General features: G+C 42.9%; 1 protein-coding gene and 2 long non-coding RNA genes across 5 annotated transcripts in view; 1 reads left to right on the top strand and 2 right to left on the bottom strand.

The window, feature by feature from the left end:
* The window catches only part of TP53BP2 (tumor protein p53 binding protein 2), a 79,354-nt gene extending 78,284 nt beyond the window's left edge, over positions 1 to 1,070 (bottom strand). For 2 of the 3 annotated variants that reach the window (XM_053308076.1, XM_053308066.1), the window contains exon 1: positions 512 to 1,070. Coding sequence is in view for 1 of the 3 variants with exons in the window: in XM_053308066.1 (XP_053164041.1) it covers positions 512 to 538 (27 nt within the window). In the remaining 2 variants the exon portion in view is untranslated. Of the gene's footprint in view, positions 1 to 345; positions 457 to 511 lie in introns of those variants that run through there. The other variant, XM_053308095.1, reaches the window with a different exon arrangement.
* LOC128350271 (uncharacterized) lies at positions 83 to 9,558 on the top strand. The gene is made up of 3 exons (XR_008319225.1): positions 83 to 392; positions 1,466 to 1,525; positions 1,725 to 9,558. It is a non-coding gene; the product is annotated as an uncharacterized LOC128350271 (long non-coding RNA).
* A 7,043-nt stretch (positions 9,559 to 16,601) lies between these two features.
* On the bottom strand, positions 16,602 to 27,875 carry LOC128350269 (uncharacterized). The gene is made up of 2 exons (XR_008319223.1): positions 27,748 to 27,875; positions 16,602 to 17,689 (listed from the first exon to the last, which is right to left on the bottom strand). It is a non-coding gene; the product is annotated as an uncharacterized LOC128350269 (long non-coding RNA).

Below are 27,875 nucleotides of genomic sequence, written 5' to 3'. Positions count from 1 at the left end.
TATAACGGGGGGGGGGAGCGCGAAAGAATAATGCAAACTGGACACGCTTTCTGGGAGAGGAAACGTCCACGGAGAACGAAGAGCGTAGTCGGCGACCAACTCCAGGGGAAGCGCAGCTCCATTGCCTCAGTACACGGTTGCCGGGAGAAGCAGCAGGCACAGCAACAGCAGCTCCATTTGCTGATCCTCCTCCTGCTTCTCTCCCGCCTGTGCTGCCCCATCTTAGGTCGTTCGAGGGCGGCTGACCAGCCCCTAAGCCGAGAAGCACCGACTGCTGCGAAAGACCCCGCTGTTCCCCAAACCCCGTTTTCCAACTTTTTCCCCTCCAGATACCCCGCTTCTAACTTGAGTGTGAGACTGAGGCGGCGCTTCAACACCGAGAGAAAGAGCAGGTACTCGAAGGAGGCAAAGGCCAACGTGACTGACGACCCAGCCAGCCCGCGGCCTTAGCTCTCCCCTCTGGCGACTCAACCCTCCAGAAGCGACCACACACACACACACTCTTACTCACCGGCATCATCTTGGCGCCGAACCGCATTGAGGCGGGTGGTGCCGGTTCCCCCCTCCTGGGACCGAGGAGGAGACCAATAGCTGGGGCCTGGGGAGGCGGAGCGGCCTGCCTGGCTTGCCTGGTAACCTGTTGCAAGGGGCAGTCCGGCCCACCGCGCCGCCGCTTCCAGGCTGGCCGGCCAGTCGCTGGGCCTGCCTTTTTCTCAGCCAGAGCCGAGCTCCTCCGCCTGGGCTCGTAGCTTTGTCTCCTCGGAGTCCTGCTCCGTCGTCTCCCCGCAGACGAGACGGCCGCCGCCCTCCAACCCGCACCGAAACTCTCCCCCGCCGGTCAGGCAGGGAGGAGCGGCCAAGCCCGAGTCCCGCCTCCTAGAGGGGTTGGGCTCAGCTCAGGCGAGGCGAACCACCCTCGCCCCCGCCGCCCCGCCAGCGCCTCCGGAGTCAGGGTCAGGAGAAGTCGTGCCCCGCGGGGGCCTGAGGAAGAGTTCACTGCTCCTTCCATTCATTTTTGAGAGCAGCATCCCTTCACCCTCTTCTCCGACCATTTGCTGCGGTGGTTTCGGGCCGCTGGACGTTTTCAAGACTTTCCTCAGGCTATTTGGGACTTTTTATGTCATAAAAGCGTACAGAGCTTGACAGACACCCACACCCAAAGTATCTCACCTACCACAAACTAATCAATAAGTGGAAGGAGTGAGAGAGCCGTAGCCGTTAAAAATAAAAAGCGCGGTGTATGTATTTTGCGCCTCTCTAGTTTTGTTTGGTTAATCCTCCCACATCCGTCACCTCTACTTTATACAGAAAGTACATACTGTAAATGATTTATTTTAAGCGTTGATTCGGTTGCTCAACAGTTAGAAAGGATTTTATAAACCTTTTGGAGGGCACACTAAAGGGACTGTGACCGTCCATTGTGATATGAACGTTATGTAATGAATGATCACTGCTTTTCTTACAGGCTGGAATACTTGGCTGCTGAGTAATATTAACATACACATCAATCTGTCCATATCAAAAGGTATGACGTATACTTGGCCCTCCAAACTGCTCTGAGTTTTCTAACACATAAAAAGTCTATTGTGTGCTCAAAGAATACTCTCCATACTTTCTGTCACAGTGACAATTTCAATATTGTTTCATTTTTTCAATTAATATACACATGCATTCGGATTTTATTTTGTTAGTGTATTTTTAATAATGTCTGGTTTCTTTTACAGTGCTTTTCCTATTTTACTGCCTATGTACATCAAATGCCTTGGACAACCTTCTTCTCTTCCTCTTCTGACATCTTTCCATTTTAAAGTTATGCTTCAGGATGCAAGACAACCACCAGTCTACTATACCATGTTTCTATACTTATCTTTAATGTTGGTATGATTACACCGTTTCAGGGTGTCCCCCACCCCCTTTCTTCAGTCTGTTTTAGAAATGTTCCTTCCGTTTTATCCCACACTGTCACACTACACTGCTTTGGACTACTGTTGATGCTTTGATGCCTTTAACTCCACCCGCCCCCCTTTGTTGTAGATTCCCACCATTTTTATTATGAGAGAGATTTTCTTATGCTTTGCTAGACATCTTAGATATTTCTCACACTTCATCATTCTTTCAGGAAATTCAGTGACCCTGTGCAGACCAGTAGGGCAATGAAATGGGGACACCCACACACAAGGTATAAAGTTGTGCCATCGAGTCAGTGTTGACTCCTGGCAACCACAGAGTCATGTGGTTTTCTTTGGCAGAATACAGGAGGGGTTTACCATTGCCTCCTCCCGTACAGTATGAGATTATGCCTTTCAGCATCTTCCTATATCACTGCTGCCCAATATAGGTGTTTCCCATACTCTGGGAAACATACCAGCGGGCATTCAAACCAGCAACCTCTTGCTCCCTAGGCAAGTTACTTCCCCACTGCGCCATCAGGTGGCGTGTGTGTACACAAGCAACAGGCTCCTGCATACTTGTGATTCCTCCTACAGGAATATATTTATTTTTTAAGAATAGACCAACCCAGCCTGGCAACATCCTTCCCAATAAGGGCTATGCATGTGCATACAGCTTATAGGAACAGAATATTAGAAACCATTAAAGTTAAAAGAAGTGGGGATTGGCATCAGAGGGATCAATTTTCCTTTTCCCATTCAAGTTATGGAACAATTTTTCTGTTTCCACCCCTGAAAAAGATTAACTCTCACAGGCAGTACAGGGAGGAAAGGGGGCAATTCCACCCCAGACTGTACTGCTTGCCACAAAACCAGCACACAAACCTCCTCCCACCAATCTACAGAACTTAGGTTTGGGAATGACTGCTCAGTTTGCTGTACATCCAGTTCCAAACACCAATGAACTTTCTACATTGTTACTATTCACTAATTTTATCAACATAGTTTCCTCCCCCACAATACACCCATTCCTGATTTTGCTGCATATCTCCAAGGTCTCCCACCTTGGTCACCAAATACCCATTTCTGACCTCTTTTGCATTTGGTCTGTATTGGCATCTAGCCTGTCAAAACACAAGATAGCCTCTTTACGAATAGGTAGGATAATGAGGTTGCAGTTTCGAAGATTTACCCCTCTCTTTGGCCTTTTGTCTTTTTCCCCCCTTTACCTTTTATTGCAATAAGATTACAGTGCATAAACATGATCAAGAATAGTAATAATATATGTGAATATAACTGAAAAAGAAAAAAGAAAAATCCCTTAAATATAATAACGTACAACCAATGCAGGAGAAAAGTATGTGGGAGGGGGTAAGACACAGAACACCTTATTAAAGGATATATATCTTTTGTTTCAAAGCATAAACAATTCATTAAATCGACCAAACAGCTGAAAATTCCTCTTCTTTGGTATAATAATAAGCCTCAGGCCCAACTCACATTAGCGGCCACACATCAGATCTTGTCTTTTGCCTCAGAGCAGTGGCAACGTGATCTGAGGACAGGGGATACAGTCATCTCATGCTTGTAATGGTCAGATCATTTCCTGGTATGTCTGCATATCATTGTGGCTCCTGCACTTCGCAGGGGCGATGGACCCATTTTATCGGTCTGTCTCAGGTGCTTAATGGATCTGGCTGGATTCTTGGGGAATTTCCCAGCAATCTTGTGGGCAGCTCTCCAGCACAACTCGTTGAGGCTTGGAAAATCGAGGCCATGAAGGTGCTGGATGAGATTGCTCCTAAGCAGCCTTTTAAACTGTGGGTCTCATGGCCCTTGGTTTTTAGAGGAGCTAAGGGGCATGAAACAGGTCAAAAGACACCTAGAACAACGCTGGAGGAAAACTGGGAGCGAAGATGCTAGAACACAGTTGCATTCCTATGTCCAGGAGTATACCATGGCAATGAGAGTGGCGAAGTCTGCTTATTTCTCCGCTCTCATTGCATCGGCAGAATCCCATCCAGTAGCACTATTTCAGATCACCTGTACCCTTTTGGGGAAGCAGAAGAAGGAAGACCTTCCAAAGGGCCGCTGTGACGTTTCTGCGAAATTCTTTGCCTATAAGGTTGCTCATCTCCACTCTGAGTTGGACTCTTGATTGTGCTATGTCCATTGAGGTGATGGAGGTAATGTCTTGTGATGTCATTTGGGATATGTTTGACCTTGTGGAGGCTGATGATGTGGATAGGGTTCTCTGTGATATAAGTATGGCGTCTTGTTCACTAGATCCTTGCCCCTACTGGGGGGAGGGGAGGTCGTGGGTCCAAGAGCTAGTGAATTCATCACTCAGGGAGGGAGACGTTCCTCTAGCTTTTAAAGAAGCAGTGGTCCGCCCTCTTCTGAAACAACCTTCCCTTTTCGGGGAAGGTTTTGGAGAAAGTCGTTGCTGCTCAACTAAGGGAAGCCTAGATGAAGTGGATATCCTTGACCCTTTTCAGTCGGAGTTTAGACCATGGCACAGCATGGAAATGGCATTGGTCACTCTGGTGGATGACCTCTGTCGGAGCCTTGATGAGGGGAGCGTGCCTCTCTTGGTTCTATTAGATCTCTCAGCGGCTTTTGATACAATCGACCATGGTATCCTTCTGGATCAGCTGCAGGGGGGTGGGAATTGGGGGCACAGTGTTGTGCTGGTGCTGTTCCTACCTTAGTGGATGGTTTCAGACAGTTTGTATTGGAGGTAAGTGCTCTAGTCCATAGCGTCTCTCTTGCAGAGTGCCGCAGGGCTCAGTCCTCACTCCCATGCTTTTTAACATCTATATGAAGCCACTGGGTGAGGTCATCCGTCAGTTTGGTGTGCAGTATTATCAGTATGCTGATGAAACCCAATTGTACATCACCACCCTGGGCCAATCCAGGGATGCCGTGAATGTGTTGACCCAGTGTCTGGAGGCTTTAAGGGTTTGGATGGGCCAAAACAAGCTCAGGCTTAATCCTTCCAAGACAGAGTTGCTCTTGTTCAGTTCTCAATCTTGCCAGGTTCCGTTTTCAAGTGTTTCCCTTGATGGGGTTGCGCTCCCCTTGAAAGAGCAGGCTTGCAACTTGGGGGTCATCCTGGACTCATGGCCCCTGCTGGAACAGCAGGTGGAAGCTGTGGCCAGGGAAGCCTTTGACCAGCTTTATTTGGTGTGCCAACTGTGACCTTACCTCAATCGGCAGGCCCTGGCAACCGTAACTCATGCCCTCGTCACCTCTCGGTTAGACTACTGCAATGTGCTCTATCTGGGGTTGCCTTCGAAGACGTCTCGGAAGCTTCAGCTGGCCCAGAATGCTGTGACGCAGCTGCTTATGGGCAGCAGAAAATATAATCATGTTTCACCTTTGCTACCAGTTGGCTTGCTGGTCCAATTCAAGGTGCTGGTTATCACCTATAAAACACTTCAGGGTTTGGTGCTTATGTACCTTCAGAACCGCCTCTCCTGTCCAACTTCGGCCTGCCCTGTGAGGTCGTCTCAGGTGGGCCTTCTCAGAGTTCCGGGCCCAGGGAAGGTACATGGGTCCCAGGCTCGTGGGCTCCTTCTCTGTTGAAGCCCCCTCCTTATGGAACATTCTCCCTCCTGAGATTCATAATGCTCCATCCCTTCTGACCTTTAAGAAGCTCCTGAAAACCTATCTATTTTGCCAGGCTTTTCATTTTTAAGGTGTGTGTGGGGTTCTTTTTTCCTTTCCTTTCCTTTTTCTCCCCATTCCCTTCTTCTCTTGTTTTCATTGTTGTGTTAATTTATGTAAACCGCCTTAAGTCTAAGGAAATCAGGCAGTCAATAAATTTGCTAAATAAATAAATAATATGCATAATACCACCAGTGGTAAGCACTTGCACATTCAAAGGACCATAACATAATGCAATGGTAATAATGGTAAATAGCCTTACCTAGCATTTTTAGTACCAAATGTTACTGTAATGTCACTTTCTCACCATTGGTTGGACTTGGTCATATATAGGCATCTTTATTTTATATCCCACTACTCCAAGGACAGCTATATAGAAACACATTGCCAGTCCAAGGACAACATTCCTCCCTTTGCTTTGATTTCAAACGAATGCTCAGGAAAACATTACAATTTTAGTCTTGTGCCTTTTTTTTAACTAACTGGAATTTCAGCATAACTGGATGTTTCTAAATTCATGAGCAATTTTCCTGCCAAGCTGATTTATTCCAGTGCTTCCTGGAAAAAATGGAGAGGAATATTTTGCCTTCAGGATAGACGTGGGGGTTTTTTTCTTTGTAGTCTTAGTCTTGTTATCATTAATACTATCAGAATTTTGATCCCCACCCTATTCCACCTGAAGGCTTTTACAAAATACTGAATGTCAAAACACTCACCTTAGGTTAGGAGGTAACTAAATAATTGGTTCTTCCTATTTAATATGTCTGCGATATAGTTTCTCGGGGCTACTGAGGCTATGGAACAGAGCTCACATTATGATGGCAGGAAGATAGAAGGCTTAATTAAATCTGCAAGCCCCACCCACTGACTCCCTCCACTATAGCCAGTGTGGTGTAGTGGTTAGAGTACAGGACTAGGACCGGGGAGACCCGAGTTCAAATCCCCATTCAGCCATGATACTTGCTGGGTGACTCTGGGCCAGTCACTTCTCTCTCAGCCTAACCTGAGAGAGGGTTGTCGTGAGGAGAAACTTAAGTATGTAATACACCACTCTGGGCTGCTTGGAGGAAGAGCAGGATATAAAATGTAAAATAATAATAATAAAATAATGATATAGTAAAATCATGGCCTTCTAAACAAGCAGCAAAGGAGAGTATCACAAAAGGTAAGGGGCTCATACCCCTTAGTTCCTTTTCTTGTAGACCAGTCCTGCTAACAACCTGCATGCCTCATTCTTCTTTCCCTCTATTTAAACACCATAAATTATTCTTAACTCTGGTAGATCAGGTATAGCTCTTCTTACCAAGTATTAAATAAATAAATGAATTATTCATTCATTCATTTAAAGAAGAAGTTCTGGTAAGAACTAATCTGCCTACTTTCCGTTCACTATAATCTTAATTGATAATTACCATCTTCACAAGTAAGCCCTCTTCCGCCTCAAACGTTCATGCATCCGCCATCTTGAACTGGGGTCAATGCCATCATCACAAACTACGCCATTGAAGTGTACCAACAACTGTACCAAATTTGGTCCGAATAGATTCCCACTTTTGCTTCAAACATTCAGATATTGCCATCTTGAATTGGGATGGATGACATCATCACAAACTACGACACTGAGGTGTCCCTATGTGTCACTGCAACTGTATCAAATTTGGTTCAAAGTGATCTAGGCATTGCAAAGTTGATCGGGAGACACACACAGACACAGAAAGCTGAGTGATCTCATAAGCTTGCTTTCTTTAAGGGAAAATAGGTGAAAAATGATGTATCCCATCTTTCCACAACAGAGATTCAAGAAAGCTCACAATATAATTTAAAACCATAAAAATACAATTACAAATATACACTATTTCCAGGGGTGTAGCTATAATTGAGCTAATGGGTTCAAATAATATGGGGGGCCCAGCTCCACCCCTCCCTATTTTCTTCATTATCTCCATTGCTCCAAGGGGCCACTGGGGAGAGGGGTGAACACGGTCCCACGCTCCCCTAACTACAATCCTGACGATTACTGCTATGAAGAATATTTACATCATATACTGCTTTTCAAGGAGCAAATGGCCTACATCTGGCCTGTTGTTGCACTAGCATAAATGGGAGAAATACATGTCTCTTAACAGTTTGCTATGCTATGCCATGTTGTGCAGCTGCACAGCTCCCACTAATGCACTACTAGTCTGGAACAGAGCTTCCTTTATTTGTACATCTTCACTACGCTGTATCTTTATGTTAGCACAACAGTATTCAGCTAGGATAACATGTAGACCAATATGCTATAGGCAGGCTTAAACCATTAAGGCAATAAAAAGCACAGAGGGCCAGTTCAGATGACCCATCAAAAGTCTGGTTCCCAGGGAGTGCATGCCCTTGGCAGGCATGTTGTCCAAACCTGCTAACCTCTGGTTCCCATGCCTTCAGCCCTACAACCGCCCAAGATTCTCTGCCCACCTTCAAATTTAGGTTACAAATGAGCGGAGAATGCCAAGTGAATGTGGGTGGAAGGCTCAACAACTAGTGGTTGGCAGGTTTTGACAACACACCTGCCAGGAGTTCACAGTCATTCCCAGGAACCACACCTTCGACAGGTTGTCTGAACCTGCCCACAGTATTCTGTTCCAAGCTAAACTGGGGCATGCGTGCACCAAGACAGGGATCCATAAGGGACAGACTTCAGACAGCCCCAAGGAAAGGGGGGTATCAGGACCCAGATAGCTCAAGCAATCAAGAGAGCTGGGCACAACAACAATAAAATGGATGTTGTTCCAGCAGATGCTTGGATGCTGTTGTTAGCAATGCTTTTCTGCCAGCTCCCAAGAGTCCTCTCATATGTCTTTGAGTTTCCAGGCTTGGAGATCTCACTCTGGATATGCTCAGGAGCCTCTCAGCATCATGAGCTCTCTGTTTATGGCACATGGGAACAGGTCACTTAGTGACAGTGGGCCAGTTGCCCCTAGATTTGGCTCCTAACAAGCAAATTGGAAAGGGGAGCAGATGCATGCCCTCCCTATGCTGGGATACCCTAAGTAGACACCAGAAGTTAACTAAAAGCAGGTTAACTGTCTGTCAAGGCCACTCTGCACTCAGAGTGAACCGCCTCCCCATCCTCTCCTTTCACAAAGGATAGCAGCCAGCTAATGCACCAATTAACTCAGCTGGAAGATTTCTGGCCTTTGACTGTAAATAAACTTGACTGACTGAACTCAGCAGGAAGAACACAGATAAGGCTTGCATAGGTAAATCTCCCCCCTCACAAAGAGGCTGAATCAGCGATAACAGAGTTCCCAACGATAAAGAGTTCCCTAAGAGATGCACCCATTAAAAGTACTGGTTAGATTATTGGACCTTCCGTCCATGCAGATTTCTTCTTCTGACATCTATGCACTCTGTTTTCATGACAAGAGCCTTGGCATACCTCGGCAATTCCCACATTGCTACATGTAGGAAAAGAGATCAGCAACAATGGAATCCTTGCCAGTTCCCCTATCCAACAAAAATGGTCAATTGGAATGTGCCCCCAGGATATGTTTTTGGGTATAAGAAGTCCCATTTTCATGATCCAATGTGCTCTTTGCTTACCACTAACTTGGAGTCACCAGCTGCTGTTTGGGCGATTTACTGTCCACAGGCCACACCAGGCTGTGCTCAGTTCTTCGTGCCACCCTTCAGATCCTCTCTCTTGCCCAGCCTGATCTGCCCAGTTTTCCTTGCTAACATAGGAAGCTGGTTCCATAGAGAAGCACCCTCATGGATTCATCTATCTCAACGAATCCCTCCAAACTTCTTGCACCCACCTTTGCCCGAGCTGTCCCGGAGGAACAAGGTCCCTCGGTGGTTCCAGGAGCCTTGAGATCCCTTTGTCCAGATCAGGCAATATGAGCATTTGCCTCTCACTGGGCCCAATTCTATCTCTATTCCCCTTTCTTAAATCCAACCACCTCCCTCTCTAAGAAATCTCTTTCTCTTGCCTGCCTGGGAACTTATACAATTAGGACTTTAAGCTAAAACACCTCATTACAGTTAAGTGTATTCTTGATAGTAATATTGCTTTAACCACACATTTCTTTCTGCTGTAGCCCTCCCTACAATAAATACTCTGATTCTGAAACTGAAATCCTGTCTCAGTCCAAGTCATTTCCTAAGTCCACAACTTTGTGCAAATTAAATAAGATGGAAAACTCTTCTTTCTGAACTAATTTCCCCACGTAAGCCCAAATAAAGATTTAGGGGTGTTTACTAATCACCCCGGGGCACTTTCATTAACAGTACTGATGCTCAAACTGGCTCCTACACTTGGCATCTGAAATAAATCCCTTCCCTCTTCTCAGTCAAACTGACTGTGTGTGTGTGTCTGTGTTTATTGTACGGTTTTGTCTGACTGCAGTGCACCTGCTCTCTGCTTGCTTTTGGCATGTGCTGACCTGAATTGTATGGCCAGGGGGTGGGAGGCTGAAGTATCGATTGAAGTGTGCATAGTCTTGTTGAGTTGTTCGGATTGTACTTCCCCCGCCCCTGCAAATAATGTGACATCTAAGAGTGTTAGCTTAGGAATACAAACACCCAGTCTTCTGATTAGACTAGTCTCAACCTTACCCCACCCCCACCCCTTTTTTGTTGCAACAGCCACTGTTGCAAATACCACCTTTGTGAGGGCCACTGCCATTGGACATTACTGCTATGTACTGGAGTAGACAGCTAGCTGGACTATGGTTTGTGCAGTGTTGGAGAAGCTTCTTCAGTTGCTGCTTCCTTCTGATCTCTCCTTCACTCTGCACCTCCCTTGCCCAACCTTTGCCTCTTTTGAAGGCCGAACTGCTGCACAGCCACACCTTGCTGCCAGTGGTCCCTCTAATTTTTTTCATCTCTATGCGGAATGAGTTTTGTTCTGGGCGACAGTATAAAGGTACTGTGTGCGCACATGCACTCAGAGTGGGGCCTTCCTAATTCAACCTGAGCAGGTTCTAAAATTAACTGAGCGGACATCAGAAAACATGTGAGCATGCACACGCTTTAGAGGGAACAGTGCTTGCTGCCATTAAATTGCTGCTCCAGCAGGTTCAGATGAGACAGAGCATTGTCATGAAGTCATCAAGGCAGTGGGGCCAAGTACCACCTGCCATGAGAAATACCACCAATAGTACTTGTACCAGTGGTTGAAAAGCACTAGGCAGGTCAGGTCTCTTTATTTTATTATAATCCTAAGACTTTCCAGGCCAATGTTTAAACAGACATTTATGGAGCATTGTTTCAATGAAAAGAGGACATTTGCTCAGGTATTTCATGTTATAGAGAAGAATAAAATATGCTTCAGTGTATCAAACAAGTAATGCCACAGTCTGAAGTGGATAAGAGCGCAACAAGCCCTTTAAAAAAAAAAAAAAAAAACCCTGCGGTGATGATGAGGGATTCCCTCCTAAGAGGAAAAGAAATATAATTTCACAGTATGTACTGTGTGCCTGAACTGAAGACCGAGGTGACTCATCAGGTCTTTCACACCAGTACTCAGTGTTGATTAGCCTATGTGGGCACCAGCAATAATGTCAAGAACAGTTTGGAACAATGCCAAAAGTGACAATGAAATCCTATGAGCAAATGAACAGTATGATGGCAGTGGGAGTATGTAACCATAAGTGACCCAAAGCTGTTCTGAGGATTTACAGTATAGTCTATGTAGTCCCTTTTTGTTTGGTCTTATAATTCTTTGGAAGGCAAATGGGGATCTGGGAGCATAATGGATCTGACAGTCTTTTGTACAGAAATGTCTCTTTTATTTTATGTTTTTCCATGAGCAACTCACAGCTGGGCATCTGCTGGATGAAAGGCAACTAGGCTGGCATTTATGTTAAATGAAGTTGTTTGAACAGCTAATAAACCATGAATTTTAACAGCATTCAGATAACCAATACTTGTATAATTTATAAATGGCATGGTTATTCAACACCACCCTCTCAGATGCAGCCTTCAGGGAACCTGCTAAAGAACTGCTGTCAGTGAGCCATTCAGGGAAAATCCTAAAATAGTGCACAAGGATGATGCAGTGTGCCATTCGTTGGTAAAAAAAAAAATAGTTCCAGCCCATTAGCTGGAACTCCCATAATATTGTCCTAAATTTAATTATGAATGTGGGTGATTCCCCCCAATCAAAAACTTCATAATGTTTTGCATACTTGTCTATTTTTGCTTGCGTTCACCACTGTCATCGCTGCATTAGTAGCTTAAATTAAAAACACATGAAGAGCAAAGGAAGAAGGAATCCAAGGGAGTTAAATGGGGGCAGGGGAAGAGTCTCTGGTGGACAATTTCCTTAGCATCAGAATATCTCTCAGCCTGCTCCTTGGTCTCTGTTCTTCTAGTCTTGGTGTCAGAACATGATCAGTCCTCTAATAATTAAGCTAAACTTGTCTAATAATGAAGGAACCATTTTGGGGGACATTTTCAATCCAAGCTGACTTTGTGTATGAGTCAGTTTCTATTCAGTGGGAGGGCATGCAGGAAAGCTGTCTGAGGGAGACATGCAGGAGTTTTCTGAATGCTTCATCATGTGCCTAGCTTCTGATTTAGCATAATACCAATACGCTTTTTGAACATGTTCCAGATTGCAGCTGAATACACAACTAACTTTTTTGCCATGATTGTGTGATAAAATGAGGGTTTTTCTTATTCTAGAATTCCAGTTAGAAAGTATTTGTGTTTGTTTGTGGTAAAGTATAAACTTATACTGAAGGTTTTGTACTGAATGAAGTAGAGGCAGCAAAAACATTGTGGTAATTGGTCACTGGGGTTTCCATATGCAGATTGGAAGAACTAATTCTGGTGTGCCACTGCGTGAAACAGGATGCTGAACTAGATGGGCCTTGGGCCTGATCCAGCAGGGCTGTTCTTATGTTCTAACTAGTCTATGACAGTTAAGATCAGTTGGGGGTAACTGTTTGTGGTTGGAAGATGTGCTTTATTGTAGCTCTGTGTAAAAGAGAAGAGTGTTATATTAATTTCAAACAAGAATAAATCCTTGGTGGTGGTTTATCCTGGAAAACATCATTTACTGTCAATTCCCACACGAAGATTGCTGTGCCAGGATAACCCAGCCACCCTGCCATGCTTGAGGGCTCAGGGTGATGAGGGCTGAAATCCTCTGCTGCTACTCCAGCAGAAATAATCGCTTCTGCTCTCTGTCTCCTCCCTAGAAGGTGCTGTGCTGAAGACAAAACAGACACTTTGGCTCCTCCTCTTTGGAGAGCAATCACACATAATTATTCTTGAGGGGGCATGGTTGAGTATAATTATCAAAAGGAGGGCTATGGGCCTGGGCTCTGGCTCTTTTGAGTAATGAGCAACACCCCTGCCAACAAGGAACAAGACAGCACACTCTGAAAATAAACTCTGAGTGTGAATTGGTTCCAAGACGTATCACTCAGAATGCTGAGAAAATAATTGGGATAGAAAGTGGGACAGAGATCTCACTCTGTGTTCACAACATAGTGTTATAAAACTTGAAAATAATATAGGTTTTGAATAAGCAATTACAGGTATGAGAAACGTACGTCCTCTCTTTCTGTAGGAGCTATACAACCATCTCCTTAAATCAAATCAATTTTACACTCTGAATGAAAACTTTCCCCAAATAAACTGGCTACATGTTTGGAATATTTGTACCTGATACATTCCAGCTTGCACATCGCCCTTCCCTGAACGGTGCTGTTTATATACTGTGCTTTCATTGTACAACTTAATAATAAACTAGAAAGAAGCAAACAGGAAATGAAGACTTTCAAATGTAAATAAGACAGAAGAAACTATGATTGCAGCTTTTACCATGTGCAAATTTACCTTATTAGAAAACTAGGTACTAATTCATACGTTATTTTCTGCAATGCAGCATTCTTCATGTTGATAAGAGCAGGAAAAAATATATTTTAAAAATAGTTTGGAGAACCTGGATTAACCCCCATTCAGGACATGAGGACATCTATGTTTCAAATAGGATATGGACATTGGTGTTCACAGCACATCTACAACATGGGCATAATAATGACCACTACAAAATGTTACTGGGTGTATGGCTTCAAGCCTTTCCAGAGGATGAAGAAGACAAGCAATTCCCACCCACCACTCAGCTAAAGACACTGTTAATGCATTATTAGCCCAGTAAGGATTAGCAATACAGTTCCATGATGGTTATAGGGAGTATTGCTGATCACTTAGTCATAGTTTATTCCCTATTTTAAAATTGTGCATGTGAGTAGGTAGTAAAATCCAAAACAGATTGTGAGGAGCTCCAAAAGGATCTCTCCAAACTGGGTGAGTGGGCAACAAAATGGCAAATGTGGTTCAGTGTTGGCAAGTGTAAAGTGATGCACACTGGGACAAAGACCCCCAACTTCAAGTATATGTTGATGGGATCTGAGCTGTCCATGACTGACCAGGAGAGGGATCTTGGGGTCGTGGTGGACAGCTTGTTGAAAGTGTCAACTCAATGTGCAGCAGCTGTGAAAAAGGCCAATTCCATGCTAGGGATCATTAGGAAGTGGATTGAAAATAAAACTGCTAATATTATAATGCCCTTATACAAAACTATGGTGCGGCCACACCTGGAGTACTGCGTAAAATTCTGGTCACCACATCTAAAAAAGGACATTGTAGAATTGGAAAAGGTGCAGAAGAGGGCAATCAAGATGATCAGGGGCCTAGAGCACTTTTCTCATGAGGCAAGGCTACAACACCTGGGGCTATTTAGTTTAGAAAAAAAGATGACTGCGAGGAGACATGATAGAGGTCTATAAAATCATGCGTGGTGTAGAGAAAGTGGATAGAGAGAAATTCTTCTGCCAGGAAATTTAGGACCAGCAAACAGAGGTACTTTTTCACACAACACATAATCAACTTGTGGAATTCTCTGCCACAAGATATGGTAACAGCCAGCAACCTGTATGGCTTTAAGAGGGGTTTGGATAACTTCATGGAGGAGAGGTCTATCAACAGCTACTAGTTGGAGGTCTATAGCCCACCTCCAGCCTCAAAGGCAGGATGCCTCTGAGTACCAGTTGCAGGGGAGTAACAGCAGGAGAGAGGGCATGCCCTCAACTCCTGCCTGTAGGCTTCCAGGGGCATCTGGTGGGCCACTGTTTGAAACATCCAGGATGTTGGACTAGATGGGCCTTGGGCCTTATCTAGCAGGGCTGTTCTTATGTTCTTATGAGTTCATCATGGACAGGAGGAAATGGAGAACCATTTGAGACAGAAATACAAACATTTTAATACATTAATTGAAAACAACAGATCAAAAGAAATAGCAAGGGAATAGCAGTGTTGTCAGGGAGAGGGTAACTTTGCTGGTGTTGGCCAGTCACACATATACACATACACACACACTCCTGCAGAAGGAGTGGTAAAGCAAGAAAAGGCAGGAAAAATAAAATAATGTTTGAAAACATTTTAAATTGATTTAAAAAGGAGCATAAACTGGTGGAGATGAGTTTATTACTGACCACCAGAATGTAACCAGCACCAGCCAATAGGTGTCCTTAATACTCATGCAGCTGAATTCATACAGCATTAAACCTGCAGCTTGTTAGCTGCAGTGCAAGCTGCAGTGAAATTTTAATGTTTATCTTCAACCATTAACAGATGTTTGAGCACTAGGAGAATGCCAGTATGAGCACTGATATTTCTGCAGGAACTGCAGTTTGAGTACTGGGATGTCATTTGAGCACAGACATGTCTCCACAAATCACACACAATAGCTGGAGGAAAGCTATTTGTATCTTAATGAAATGTGAATGCTTATGACTGTGTGTCATAAACACTCATCTGGAAAATGTCCATAAGGATTCTGAAACGCCTGCTATACTAGTTAAAGACTACGAATGTCCACAGATATGCTAACTGCTCTCAAAGTGAGTTAATTCTTGTTTTATATATGCTTCCCACATACACACAAGGGAATCTTATGTCAATTCCATTTTATCCTTATTTCCTTTTTTCTTTCTGACTCCTCCCACACACTCTCTACAGGATCCCCCTTGGGTCAAATGTCCAAACAAACAAATTGCAAAAGATTACTGGATAGAATACAACAATTCTAAAGTCCTTCATTAAATGTTACCTTAAACATACACTAACTGTTACACTGTAGTTATAGCTGTACAACAACAATCTAACAAGCTGTACAACAACAATCTCATCAGAGCCCCTGGTGGCGCAGTGGTAAAAAAACTGCCGCCCTGTAACCAGAAGGTTACAAGTTCGATCCTGACCAGGGGCTCAAGGTTGACTCAGCCTTCCATCCTTCCGAGGTCGGTAAAATGAGTACCCAGAATGTTGGGGGCAATATGCTAAATCATTGTAAACCGCTTAGAGAGCTCTGGCTATAGAGCGGTATATAAATGTAAGTGCTATTGCTATTGCTAATATAGTTATTCCATACTGTACCTACATTATAAAAAGCCCAAACTTGTTCTTAAGCTATCATGTTTAATCACTAGGAATAGCAACACTGATTACGCACATAAAATTGGATTATTAAATCAATATTAGCTATGCTTCAGTCACAGAAAAGCAAAAAAAGAATAAAATTTGGGAGAAATCATATTATCAAAAATAATCCCTGGTCATGCACAGAGTTCTATGTACACTTCCTAGTAAAAAAAAGGTGTTAGACCACACTATCAATTTTATTGGTTTTCAGTTAGCAGCAAGAATAACTTCCTACACAACTCATCATTAGCTCAAAACCATTCTGGACACATAACTCCTACTTAGCTGTAGAGCAATATACATGTAACATACACTGAACTTGCTACACAACTAGAGAAGGTTTTAGCCCTGTGGACAGAAAAGAATCAGAGTTTTAAAACATCCCTGTTAAACTGCATCATAAATGAAAACCTAGCTTTCCAGAGACCCGTACTTCTGTGAAATCTCCATAATACTTCAGTGGCAGGACAGCAAAACATAAAGCAATACCATTATGTCATCACCGCTACTTTTCATTGGACAAGCCCTAGTAGTGTTTCTTAGCAACCCTTGGAACAGACAAAACACTACAATTAACTCTTTAATGTGTGTTACATAAACTGCACTCCATGTTTATGCATTACAATCACAAAGTATTTTTCCAAACAGTTACAGAAATGGTTGACACAATGAGGAAAATTACTCAGAGTAGTCCCATTGAAATTTAAAAGAATTAGGCAATTTTCCTGAGAAGGTCAGCTGCTGGTAATAATAATTAAAAAAAAAACTTGAAAAGCAGCATTGACTTCTGTAGTTCAGTTTATTTACAGTCGCTGACCAGAAAAATATATACATACATACAACTCAAAGAGTATCCATAACTAATCCAGATATTCATATACCTTATGGAGTCCAGCTATACAGATACACTTTTACTTCAAATTCTAATAGCAATGAGACAGAACTTAGCAACTGCATAAGTAATTTTGTCATCACTATCAGATAAAAGATAGCTTACATAGAATTCATCCAGGCAGCCAGGGGAGTTTACTAGGAGGGGCACTATTAGTTCATAGAGAGTATCCCTGTAGAAACTACAGTATAGTAGCACATGTGGTAGTGTCTCAATAGCACCTGACTTGCAAGGACAAAACCGCTCTGTGTAAGGGACTCTTTTGATCCTGCCTTCAAACACAGCAGAAGGTAAAACTTCAAAACATGCTAGTGTGAAGGCTCTAGGGTATTTTGCTACTGTAAGCTTTTCCAAATAATTAACAGGTTTCATATTCAATAGTTGGTTACCCACTATTAATCTCCTTGATATAAAACTTCTATCAGATTACCACACTACATCACAAATTCTTTGGGAGAGCACCAGGCTAGCTTGATCAAGATTCATAGCCAACAATGACTGTGGAGCAAACCCATAGGAAAACAATTTTTCTTTAAGTTCCATTTCCCAGTTGGAAGTAAACTTATCTGCTAACATGAGTGATAACAACTTATTTATTCCTCATATTTTTGTACTGCCTGTTATGTAAATCTCTAGGCAGTATACAAATCCCAACATTAAAATTACAGGTTAAAATACATAAAACACAATAAAAAGAATATAAAACAAATTATTAAAATTCTAATTAAAAGCTTGCAAGAACAGGAAAGTCTTGAGGGTCTTCCTGAAAACAAACAGAGAAGGAGATGCTCTTATTTCAGCAGGGAGCATATTCCAAATACCGGAGAATGAAAGTCTACATGAGTCAGAGAGGCAACCATAGAATTTGTATACAAAATCAATAATAACGGAGCCGGAAAACATCCTTGCTTCAAGCCTCTCTTTGATGAAATGTCTTTAGAGAAATAACCTGCCACATTGCATGTAACTTTCAAATAGGTGTTCTGATAAATTTTATATATTAACAAAAGTAAGTGACAATCAAAGCAGCTTCTCCCTAGATAGGAACATAGGAAGCTGCCATATACTGATTTAGACCATTGGTCTATCTAGCTCAGTATTGTCTTCACAGACTGGCAATGGCTTCTCCAAGCTTGCAGGCAGGAATCTCTCTCAGCCCTATCTTGGAGAAGCCAGGGAGGGAACTTGAAACCTTCTGCTCTTCCCAGAGCGGCTCTATCCCCTGAGGGGAATATCTTACAGTGCTCACACTTCTAGTCTCCCATTCATTTGCAACCAGGGCAGGTCCCTGCTTAGCTAAGGTGACAAGTCATGCTTGTCCAAGACCAGCTCTTCTCTCCTCTAAATCAAATGCAAATTTAAGGTCAACAAACGCAGCATAAAGGACCCCTTCAGGCTTTGAAATATATTTTGTTATCAGATGCTGTAGAAGCAAGGCCTGAGACAATGGTGAATAAAAAGGCCTAAAACCAACCTGTTCGGGTGCTAATATTTTTAGAGTCTATCCAATCTTGCAACCTTTTGTATAAATGCCTAGCATAGATCTTGCTTGGTATGCTCAAAAGGCTTATTGGTCGATAATTGGTGAGAAGATATCTTCCCCCCTTTTTTGTAAATGGGGATAATGATAGCAATACCCCAGTTCTTTGGGATAGATGCTGATCGATTGATAAAAGTGAAAAGCGAGACCAAAATAGGGGCCCACCATTCAATATTATTTTTAATTATCATAGCCTGGGGCCTTTCCCAGCTTCAGCTGTTTTACCAAATTTGAGGTCTTGGCTGGTGTTATTTATTTATTTACATTTCTATACCACCCAAAACTTGAGTCCAAACTTGTTACTGGAGGCCATTCTGGAAGCAAGTCAGCAGTTAGATTTAAACTAAAAAGGTGATTTTCCTCCCTTAAGATTATAAAAGTGACTCTCCCATACAGTGGCCAGGATAATCCAATCCAATCGGGAAGGACCACGTGTAGGACTCATAGCCACATAGTGCAAAAAAAGAGTTGAATTTTTGGCCTGAGAGGAAGCTATCAATTGTTGCCATGAATCTCTGTGTGCACCCTTTTAAAAAAACCAAAAAAAACCCCAGAAGTTTATATTGCTTTTTCAAACTCAACAAGCTCTGAAGGGTTACTATGGAGGCGTTTTCCCTGTATTTCATGTATATACTTCTGCATAAAACCCATCCACACTTTTTATCTCTTGGCTCTCTTGACTCATGGTCTCCATTTGTAGTTCCATTAAAAGCTCTGCTTTATTCAAAGAGCTCCCTTCCAAGAGTGCAGCAGATATCAAAAAATCATCTCCCAAATTTGTCTGCTCATTGATAGTCACATCTGCTGGCATGAGAGGAAATTCAGTAAAGGAATCCATCTGTATATATTCAGAGTTCAAAAGATCTATTAAATCCTTATCTAAGGTGACATTGCTTAAGGCAAATTGATCTCCTTGCACTGCAACCTCCATTTGGTCAGAAATTTCCAGAGATGTCAGTTAATTTACTCTCTGCTTGGTGTTGGCCATCTTTTGCAGGCGGGTTCACCAGCGTCTGTACTGTAGTCAGGGCTTGTTTGAGACTAAGCAAATTTCCAATGAATCCATTAATTCCCTGCTGCATCTCCTTCACCAAGTCGTCAGAGGAGAAAGTTAGACTGTCATCCTGGACACTGTCCAAAAAATATTCTGAGATGCTCAACACATTTTATTTATGCAAGTCCATCTAAACAGCAGGCTGGGAGAGAGCGTTTTCTGCAGTAAGCTTATCAGTGTTAGGTATATTCAGTCTAGCTAACTAAGGTCTTGCAATGTTAACCCTTAAGGGTATTAAAGGGTAGATGGAAGTATTTTGAAAAACTTGAACAGGAAAAATTTGAAGGCCAGTCAGGAAGGTTCTCATTTTAGGCAGCCCAGGCCATGGGGGCGTGGCCTGGGCTGCTGAGAGCCTGAACGAGCTCTCAACTTGTCATTTCAGGCAGTGTCGGCTGCCTGATAGGACGTTTTCCCCTTCTCTCCCTCCAGAGAGGGAGAGGAAGGGAAAAACATTCTATGGGGCAGTCGGAGCTGCCTGAAATAATTGGCAAAGAGCTCGCCCGGGCTTTCAGCGGCCCGGGCGTGGGGGGGGGGAGTTTGCTCTGGGCTCCTATGGAGCCCGAGCCATGGGGTGGGGCACTCTTGGCAGCCAGGGTTCTTTGAACCCTTTTGCCCAATGGTGGCTCCGCCCCACACATACCACACCTAGGCTCTGTCAGAGAGAGGAGATTCGGACCCCTATATATTAAAGTCATTTCTGACAGCTTTCAGCAATAAAACAAATTATATTTATAAAATGCCATCAAAGTATATGGCACTTAAGTGTGCCGTCAAGTCGATTTCGACTCCTGGCGCCCACAGAGCCCTGTGGTTTTCTTTGATAGAATACAGAAGGGGTTTACCATTGCCACCTCCCACACAGTCTGAGATGATGCCTTTCAGCATCTTCCTATATCGCTGCTGCCCGATATAGGTGTTTCCCATATTCTGGGAAACATACCAGCAGGGATTTGAACCGGCAACCTTCTGCCTGTTAGTCAAACATTTCCCCACTGCACCACTTATTACCTAAGCAAAAAAGATAGGTCCTTGCCCCAAGGAGTCTACAATCTAAGTGTTGATAGTGAAGGAAAAAAGATAGAGGCAACAAAGATTATGGGATAAAGGCCTATTCTGAACAACAGTACTGTAAGCAAAATACAAGGCTTTCACCATATTGCATTATATTACTTTTAAGTCTTTTATTGGAGATGATCTAATCCAGGACTGCACAGCTTCAGCCCTTCAACTGTTGTTGGACTACAACTCCCATCATCACAGTGGCCAATCGTCAAGCATGTAGTCCAACAGCTGGAGGGCTGAAGATGTGCAGTCCTGATCTAATCCCAACCATAACTCCCAGTGTAAATTTGGACAAGTGTTTTATGATTCCGAGGCAAGGGTTCTTTTGGAAATGCCCCTAATACAGTGGTCCCTCTACTTACGAAATTAATCCGTTCCGAATGCACAATTGTAAGTCGAAAAGTTCGTAAGTCGAAAAGCGGTTTCCCATAGGAATGCATTGGGAACGGATTAATGCGTTCCGGAGCCTAGAAAAAAGACCCAGACCCCCAGTAAGGCTTGCAAACTGCACAGGAACATTTCTTTTCAAGAATAAACAGGCAGTAAACAGGCAGGCAAGTCAAGGAAACTGCATGTAAAATTCGTAAGTCGAGGAAACCCCGTCTAAAAATTTGTAAGTCGAAAAAACAGCATCTAAAACCAGATCTAAAACTGCCGTTTGTAACTCGAAAAATACTTATGTCGAGTAGTTCGTAAGTCGAGGGACCACTGTACTGTAGATGTGCACTTTCTCAATTACAGCATGGTATCAAATCTAGCTGTTCGAAAATCAAGGCATTGTTCCAAGCTTCTCAGGAGAGACACCTTTTAAAGTGGTGATTCTCTTATATTTAGCAGGGGGAGAACAACTGGCCCTATCCAAACCCAGCACAGCATCCATCCAGTGGCTGTTGCTGGTATCTGCCTTATGTTTATTTTTGGCCTGTGAGGCCTTTGGGGACAGAGAACCATTTTATTTACGTATTTATTTTTCTATGTAACCGCTTTGAGACCTTTGGTTGAAAAGTGGTATATAAGTAGTAGTAGTAGAAGAAGCAGCAGCAGCAGCAGCAGCAGCATTGAAGCAAATAGTAGGGAGCACCTAATCCTGTAGTAATAATGCTAGGGAGGTGTGGACCTGATTAGAGCCTGGATAGGAGATCACTGTAAACTCTGCGTAAGCTACCCTGAGCTTTCCAAAAACAAACAAAAAAGGAAGAGCAGGATATGAACAGTATTATTATGACAATAAAGGAACGATTCAGACAGTTCTGAGATTCTGAATAATTGTTTCTGCCCTCCTCCCTCTCACATAAAATGATACCACAATAGATCTATTAGTCTTTAAGATGTCATAAGACCCATTATTTGTTTTCAAATACAGAGTGTGTGTGCCTCCTGTTTGTTGCATTTGTTTGTGAAGTAATTAATTTTACAGGCTTCCAAATGAACACAATGATCCACATTGTCTTCATAAACCTCCACAAAACCGCAAACTGCTCCCTAGTGGCTTTTACAAATACTTCAAGTACATTTCTAAAGTATATTGTGCAGAGGATCTATAAAAATGCATAGCAACTCTTGAGCAAGTATCGTGTTATTTATTTTTTATTAATAGGACTTTTCTTGTTTAAAATACAATCCTTCCATCCATCATGGTTCCCAAGGTGGTTAATAACATAGTTAAAACATCTGCTGTAAATAAAACCACATTTAAACACAATACCAAAGCACCTCCCAAAACAACTGGAAGATACCGTATTTACCCAAATACAAGATGACACTGAATTTAAGAGAAGCCCCTTTAAAAATAGAGGTTAAATACAGGTTCTACCTTTATCTACCCAAAAGGAAGTGGACTCTGAAAAATGACCCAAGTCTAACATCAAAGAACTTGGAAAAAACCCTAGTCTTGGATTCAGGTAAACACAGTAAAATGAAGACATTCCTTCCCAGTGCTGACCAAGAAGGGCAAAGAAGGCTGCATGAGGCGGCAAGTTGTGGGCCAGTTCCAAGGGGCAGCCCAGCAAAACCTCCTTCCCCCCAGCCCTGCCACATAAATGGCCTAGAGAAGAAAGCAAAATGGCACCATACTTTTCCTCTTCTCCTCTTTAAAAAAAAAAAAAAAAAGGAGGAAGGAAGGAAGGAACTGGGGTGTTTGGGATTTTTTGCCTGGGTTTTGGGGTTTTTTTTGTTTTGTTTTTGAAAATTACTTCTAAATACAAAAAACCTAGAAATATTAAATATTACAATGTCTAACCCCAATCTTTATAATATGAATTTAAGCAAAACAATTTTTAAAAATGGAGAGAGAGAATCAAAAGAAACTTAAGACAATAATTTAAATTATTATTTTAAACCTGAATGCAGATTTCAAGGCTCCATCAGCAAAGATGCACTCACAAAAAGGTCTAAGCAACTGCTACCAAATATGACAGTCCTCCAACACAGAGGAGTCTCCTACCAGTCTTAGCAAAGACCCTCCTCACATTGCCAGAGCCATGAGCCAGTGCTTGAAAAATTGGGCAGGGCCTAGTTAAGAAACAGAGCCTTTCTTTAAAAGGGGTGGGCCTAGATCAAGGGTGTCCAACTGTGGCCCTCCAGCTGTTGTTGGCGTACTACTCCCATCATCCCTAATCAGAGTGCCCAGTAGCCAGGGATAATGGGAGTTGTAGGCCAATATCTGCAGGAAGGCCACAGTTTTACACTTGTGCCCTAGATCTTTCCTGTTAGACATCATACACACCTTTGGTGCTGTTCAAGGAATGTCAAATATGCCATTAAGTTAAAAGCAATTCCTTTATTATTTTAAGAGCACAGTGCAGCTTTTTAGTGAACTCAACTGAAATGAAAACTCAGTTCTCATTAAGTTTCAGCTTCCCTTTCTCTTGCTGCTGCATATAAAGAATTTGATTTCTCCTCTTTGATTCTTGATTCTGGGTCACATTTCACTACAGATGCAATTTAGAAGATTAGAATGATTACAGTTGGTAACCTAATAATTATTTCCCAATGTAGGCATGCCATTACCCACAAACTAACCTAGAAATGTTCATCAAGATAGGATAAAAGTTGGTTTATTCCTCTTGGTTTGTGTTCTACATTCTTAGTCCTAATTCAAATGGAGATTTTTATTTCAATACAATATATTAGAACAACATTGCTGATTTGTTCAATGAAGTCATTACTCATAATTTATGAAAAAAAGAGGTGCCAGGGCTCAGGCCTGCTGAAAAGTTAGTCCACTAGCCTGGAAGCTCTGCTCCTAATCCCAAATAATATGTGGGAATCAACCTGGCTGCCATGAGTTGCTACCCCAGCCTGGCTGGTTTTTCAGCATCCAGTTCTGGTGGTGAGAAAGCTGATCAGTTCCTGTGTAATATAGTCTGCTGAGAAGCAGCTGTGCACCTGCAAAATGTAGGCTATCTACTACTACTGCCTTTGGCAACTGTTCAGAACTACGCTGTTGGGTTGGTACTAAGACCAGACCTGTCATTATCTCCTCTCTCAGAAATCATTTATCAAATAAATAAATAAATAAATAAAATCATGGTTAGATTCCTACCTGGGAAAGGTGTAGTACTGTTTCAGTAGTCAGCCCAAATAGCATAATGGTTATGTCCTTTACATTGGGATACATTTCAGGGTATGAAGGAAGGAAGAAGGGTGTAAAATAGATAATGGCCAACTGTTAGCTACTCCTGTATGGATTACTCAGGACATAATGCTTTATTTCTTTACTGTTCATCCACATCCCTTGATTTAAAAAAACACACAAAGTTAAATGAAGTAATGGGAGACTATCCCACACGCAGTGCAACCTATGCACCAAGCTTGGCCAAGGCCTGACACTCTATTGCAAAAGCATAGGCTCCAACTGTCCCTATTTACCAGGGACAGCCCCTGTCACTGTTTTTGTCTCTTGGATGCCTTGTTCAGTTTTTTCATGTGAGTTGCTAGATTTGTCATTTTTCAGGGTTCTGCTCCCTCCTCAGAGTCACTAAAAATTAAATCTCCAGGCAGGGTGGTAGATGCATTGTTCCTTTGTAATGTAAATAGGTGCATGTAAACAGGTGCACAACATTAAGGCATGTAAATAGGTGCACAACATTAAGGCACTACAAAGTGCACAGGATACAATAGGTGGAATGTAGTCTTCAGTAAGGTGTAATTATGGGTAGAGCGCAAGGGCAGTAATCTTTAGTATCTTCTATATAATTAATTCTCTAAGCCAGAATGCGTAGGGATGCGTAGGGATACCTGGTGGAACTCTCGCAAGATCCCGCGAGAGTTCCAGCACGCTGCCCCACGCACCGGTAACGGGCGCTGGGACAGAGGAGGCCGGGCCGGGATGGAAGAGGACAGGCAGTGGGTGAAGTCCCACCTCCCTGAGCAGCAGGACGGGCACCAGGACGGAGGAGGATGAGCTGGGATGGAGGAGGATGTGCGGCGGAAGGACAGGCGACGGCCGAGGACGGGCGAGGACACGTGAGGAGGATGTGTGACGGGCGGCCGCGACGGAGCAGGATGGGCAGCAGGAGGAGGGCTGGTGGTAGCTGAAGCCCCGCCGCCCTGAGGAGCAGGATGGGTGGAGGGCCGGCCGGCGGGCAGAAGGTGGGAGGGAGACTGAAGCAGAAGGGGGGGGGAGGGCAGGGGAGACTGGGGCAGAAGGTGAGGGGAGGGCACTTCTTTGAACCTATCCGCTCAGTTATAGCTACACCCCTGAATTGGACTCATTATTTCCAATGGGCACACTATAGTGCAATTACATTGGCACAATTAGTACTCTTGCACAATAGTGTTGTTCCACATTTGTGATCGTGCATCATTCAAACATTGTTGCAAAATTATGTTGTATGCCAGCCACTATTTCTTAAAGTTCCTCACATGGCCAGTCTTTTTATACTGAGGGCTTTAAGGCTTCTTTCTTAAATAGGCAGGGCACAAAACTGAATACTGCAAATAGTGATGTGCATGTGGCAGATAAGCAGTCCAATGTTACATCCACACAACGGCAGTCCTGGGGATGATTAGTATGCCTTGTGTGTAGGCACTTTGGACCATGTTAATAGTCCTCAACATCTTGTGTTTAATTAGTGGGTGATGCACTATTTCCAGTGTCTTCCAGATTCCAATAAGACATTAGACCTGTTCAGATGCTATAAAAACCAGGGATGCTATACTCACCAACTGTATGAACAGCGTTTCTGAAAGCGCGTTCTAAACGCCCATCCCTGCACTGATGTGCTCAGAAGCCCCACCCCCAGCAGTCCATGGTTAATGCATTTGTCTGCAGAGACAAACTCAGTACTCGTGGACAGCAGGAGAGGCGTGGGGCTTCTGATTATGTCCTTGTGGGATGGGACTTCAGAGCATGATACACTGTATGTGAATACACAGTTTCTAGTTTTTATTAACGCCTAAACAGAGCTGAAGTTATAATGGTAATTACAAGTAGGTTGGCTGACTCTAGATAATTACAGTGTAAGCAATGGCCACCAGGATCCTCCCAGCTCTCCAGCTGACTGACAATATTTAATACCTATCACACATATTTGCCTTTCACTAGTTAGCGTTGGATGCCTGTATGTTGGAGAAATAAGTCTTCAAATAGTGGGAAAGGATTTTAAACAGACATTTTACAATGGACTCTTTAATGTTTTATTGTTGGTTTTATTGTTTAATTGGTCATATTTAATTGCCTCACCTTGCTAAATATATTTGTTATTGCCCTTGCCCCATATGCCTTGACTCGGACCTTAAGATCCTCTTCGGAGGCCCTGCCCCAAGTGCTCCGCCAAACAAGGTGAGGCGGGTGGCAATTAGAGAGAGGGCCTTTTTGGTGGTTGCACCCCGTTTATGGAACAGCCTCCCCAGTGAGGTTCACCTGGCACCATCACTTTGTTCCTTTAGATGCCAGGTAAATATTTTCTGTTCACTCAGTCTTTTTAAATTTGATGTTTTAAATTGACTTTTAAAAAAAAGTTTTTTAATTGTTTTGTACTGTATTTTGTATTCTTTTTGGTGTGTTGACTTGATGCAATTTATTTGTTTTTATTGGATGTTTTAATGTTGTGAGCCGCCCAGAGAACAATTTATTATGGGGCAGCTAACAAATAAAGTTTATTAATTATTATTATTATAATATTAAAAGCTCATTTGATGGTATTATAGTCTAAACAGCATGTGATTGACTTGGATTGGATCTGCTTTTCAAATTTCTGGTGGAGAAAAGCACTCTACATATGTTTAGAAGCACATTGCTTTCTGTGCCAGAAAACTTAAGGCCCTAAGCAGCTCTACCAAGAAGTATACCCCCAATAGTTGCTGGTAAAAGAAAGAGACAACACTGTCACCATTGCTGTCTCCTCTGCTCTTGCTTCTCTGGCTGGATTTCTCTCTTACTGTATGCAATGTGCAAACCAAATGTGCAATTTTTAAAAGAGCAGGTGATGCAGTTTCTCTCTCTTGCAGCAGTCTTTGTCTCAAAATGAAACGGAAGGGGGTTAGTGAAGGGAAGAAATTGAGAAAACTGATGTTTGGAATAAATATATTTTGGGAGAAGGAGATAACAGAGACAAACAAATGTTAGTGGATAGAAAGAAATTATCTTTTTTTAAAAAATTATTTATTATTTTAGCTTGCCCTCCTTTTGTTTCCTCACAGCATCCATACTCATTTCCTACATTGTCAGGGGATAGTGATAATTTCCATTAAATTCATGTAAACCCTCCTGTACCAACAGGATAAGGCAGGAGAGGAGAGCTGGTCTTGTGGTAGCAAGCATGACTTGTCCCCATAGCTAAGCAGGGTCCGCCCTGGTTGCATATGAATGGGAGACTTGATGTGTAAGCACTGCAAGATATTCCCCTCAGGGGATGAAGCCACTCTGGGAAGAGCAGAAGGTTCCAAGTTCCCTCCCTGGCTTCTCCAAGATAGGGCTGAGAAAGATTCCTGCCTGCAACCTTGGAGAAGCCGCTGCCAGTCTGTGAAGACAATACTGAGCTAGATGGACCAATGATCTGACTCAGTATATGGCAGTTTCCTATGTCCCTATGTATTTATAATTTAATAAAAGAACAAAGAGCAAGGCAGAATTAATTAAATCAGGGATTAAGTGACGTCTTAAAGAAGCTGATATAGCATAGTGTTTAAGAGCGTAAGTCAAAAATCAAGGTATACTTACACAGCTTCGGTTACTTAAATGAGTCTCTTCTAACACAATCACCAGCACATTATCTCTGTTCTTGATGGGATGCAGGGTGTTCAATTGGGCAGATGATGACCATGTACTGTTCTTGTGATGCTGGAGCA

Source organism: Hemicordylus capensis, chromosome 1 (assembly GCF_027244095.1).
Source record: "Hemicordylus capensis ecotype Gifberg chromosome 1, rHemCap1.1.pri, whole genome shotgun sequence".
NCBI lineage: Eukaryota > Metazoa > Chordata > Lepidosauria > Squamata > Cordylidae > Hemicordylus > Hemicordylus capensis.
Note: the sequence above shows the minus strand (reverse complement) of the source record. Positions and strands in the feature narration are given on the sequence as shown.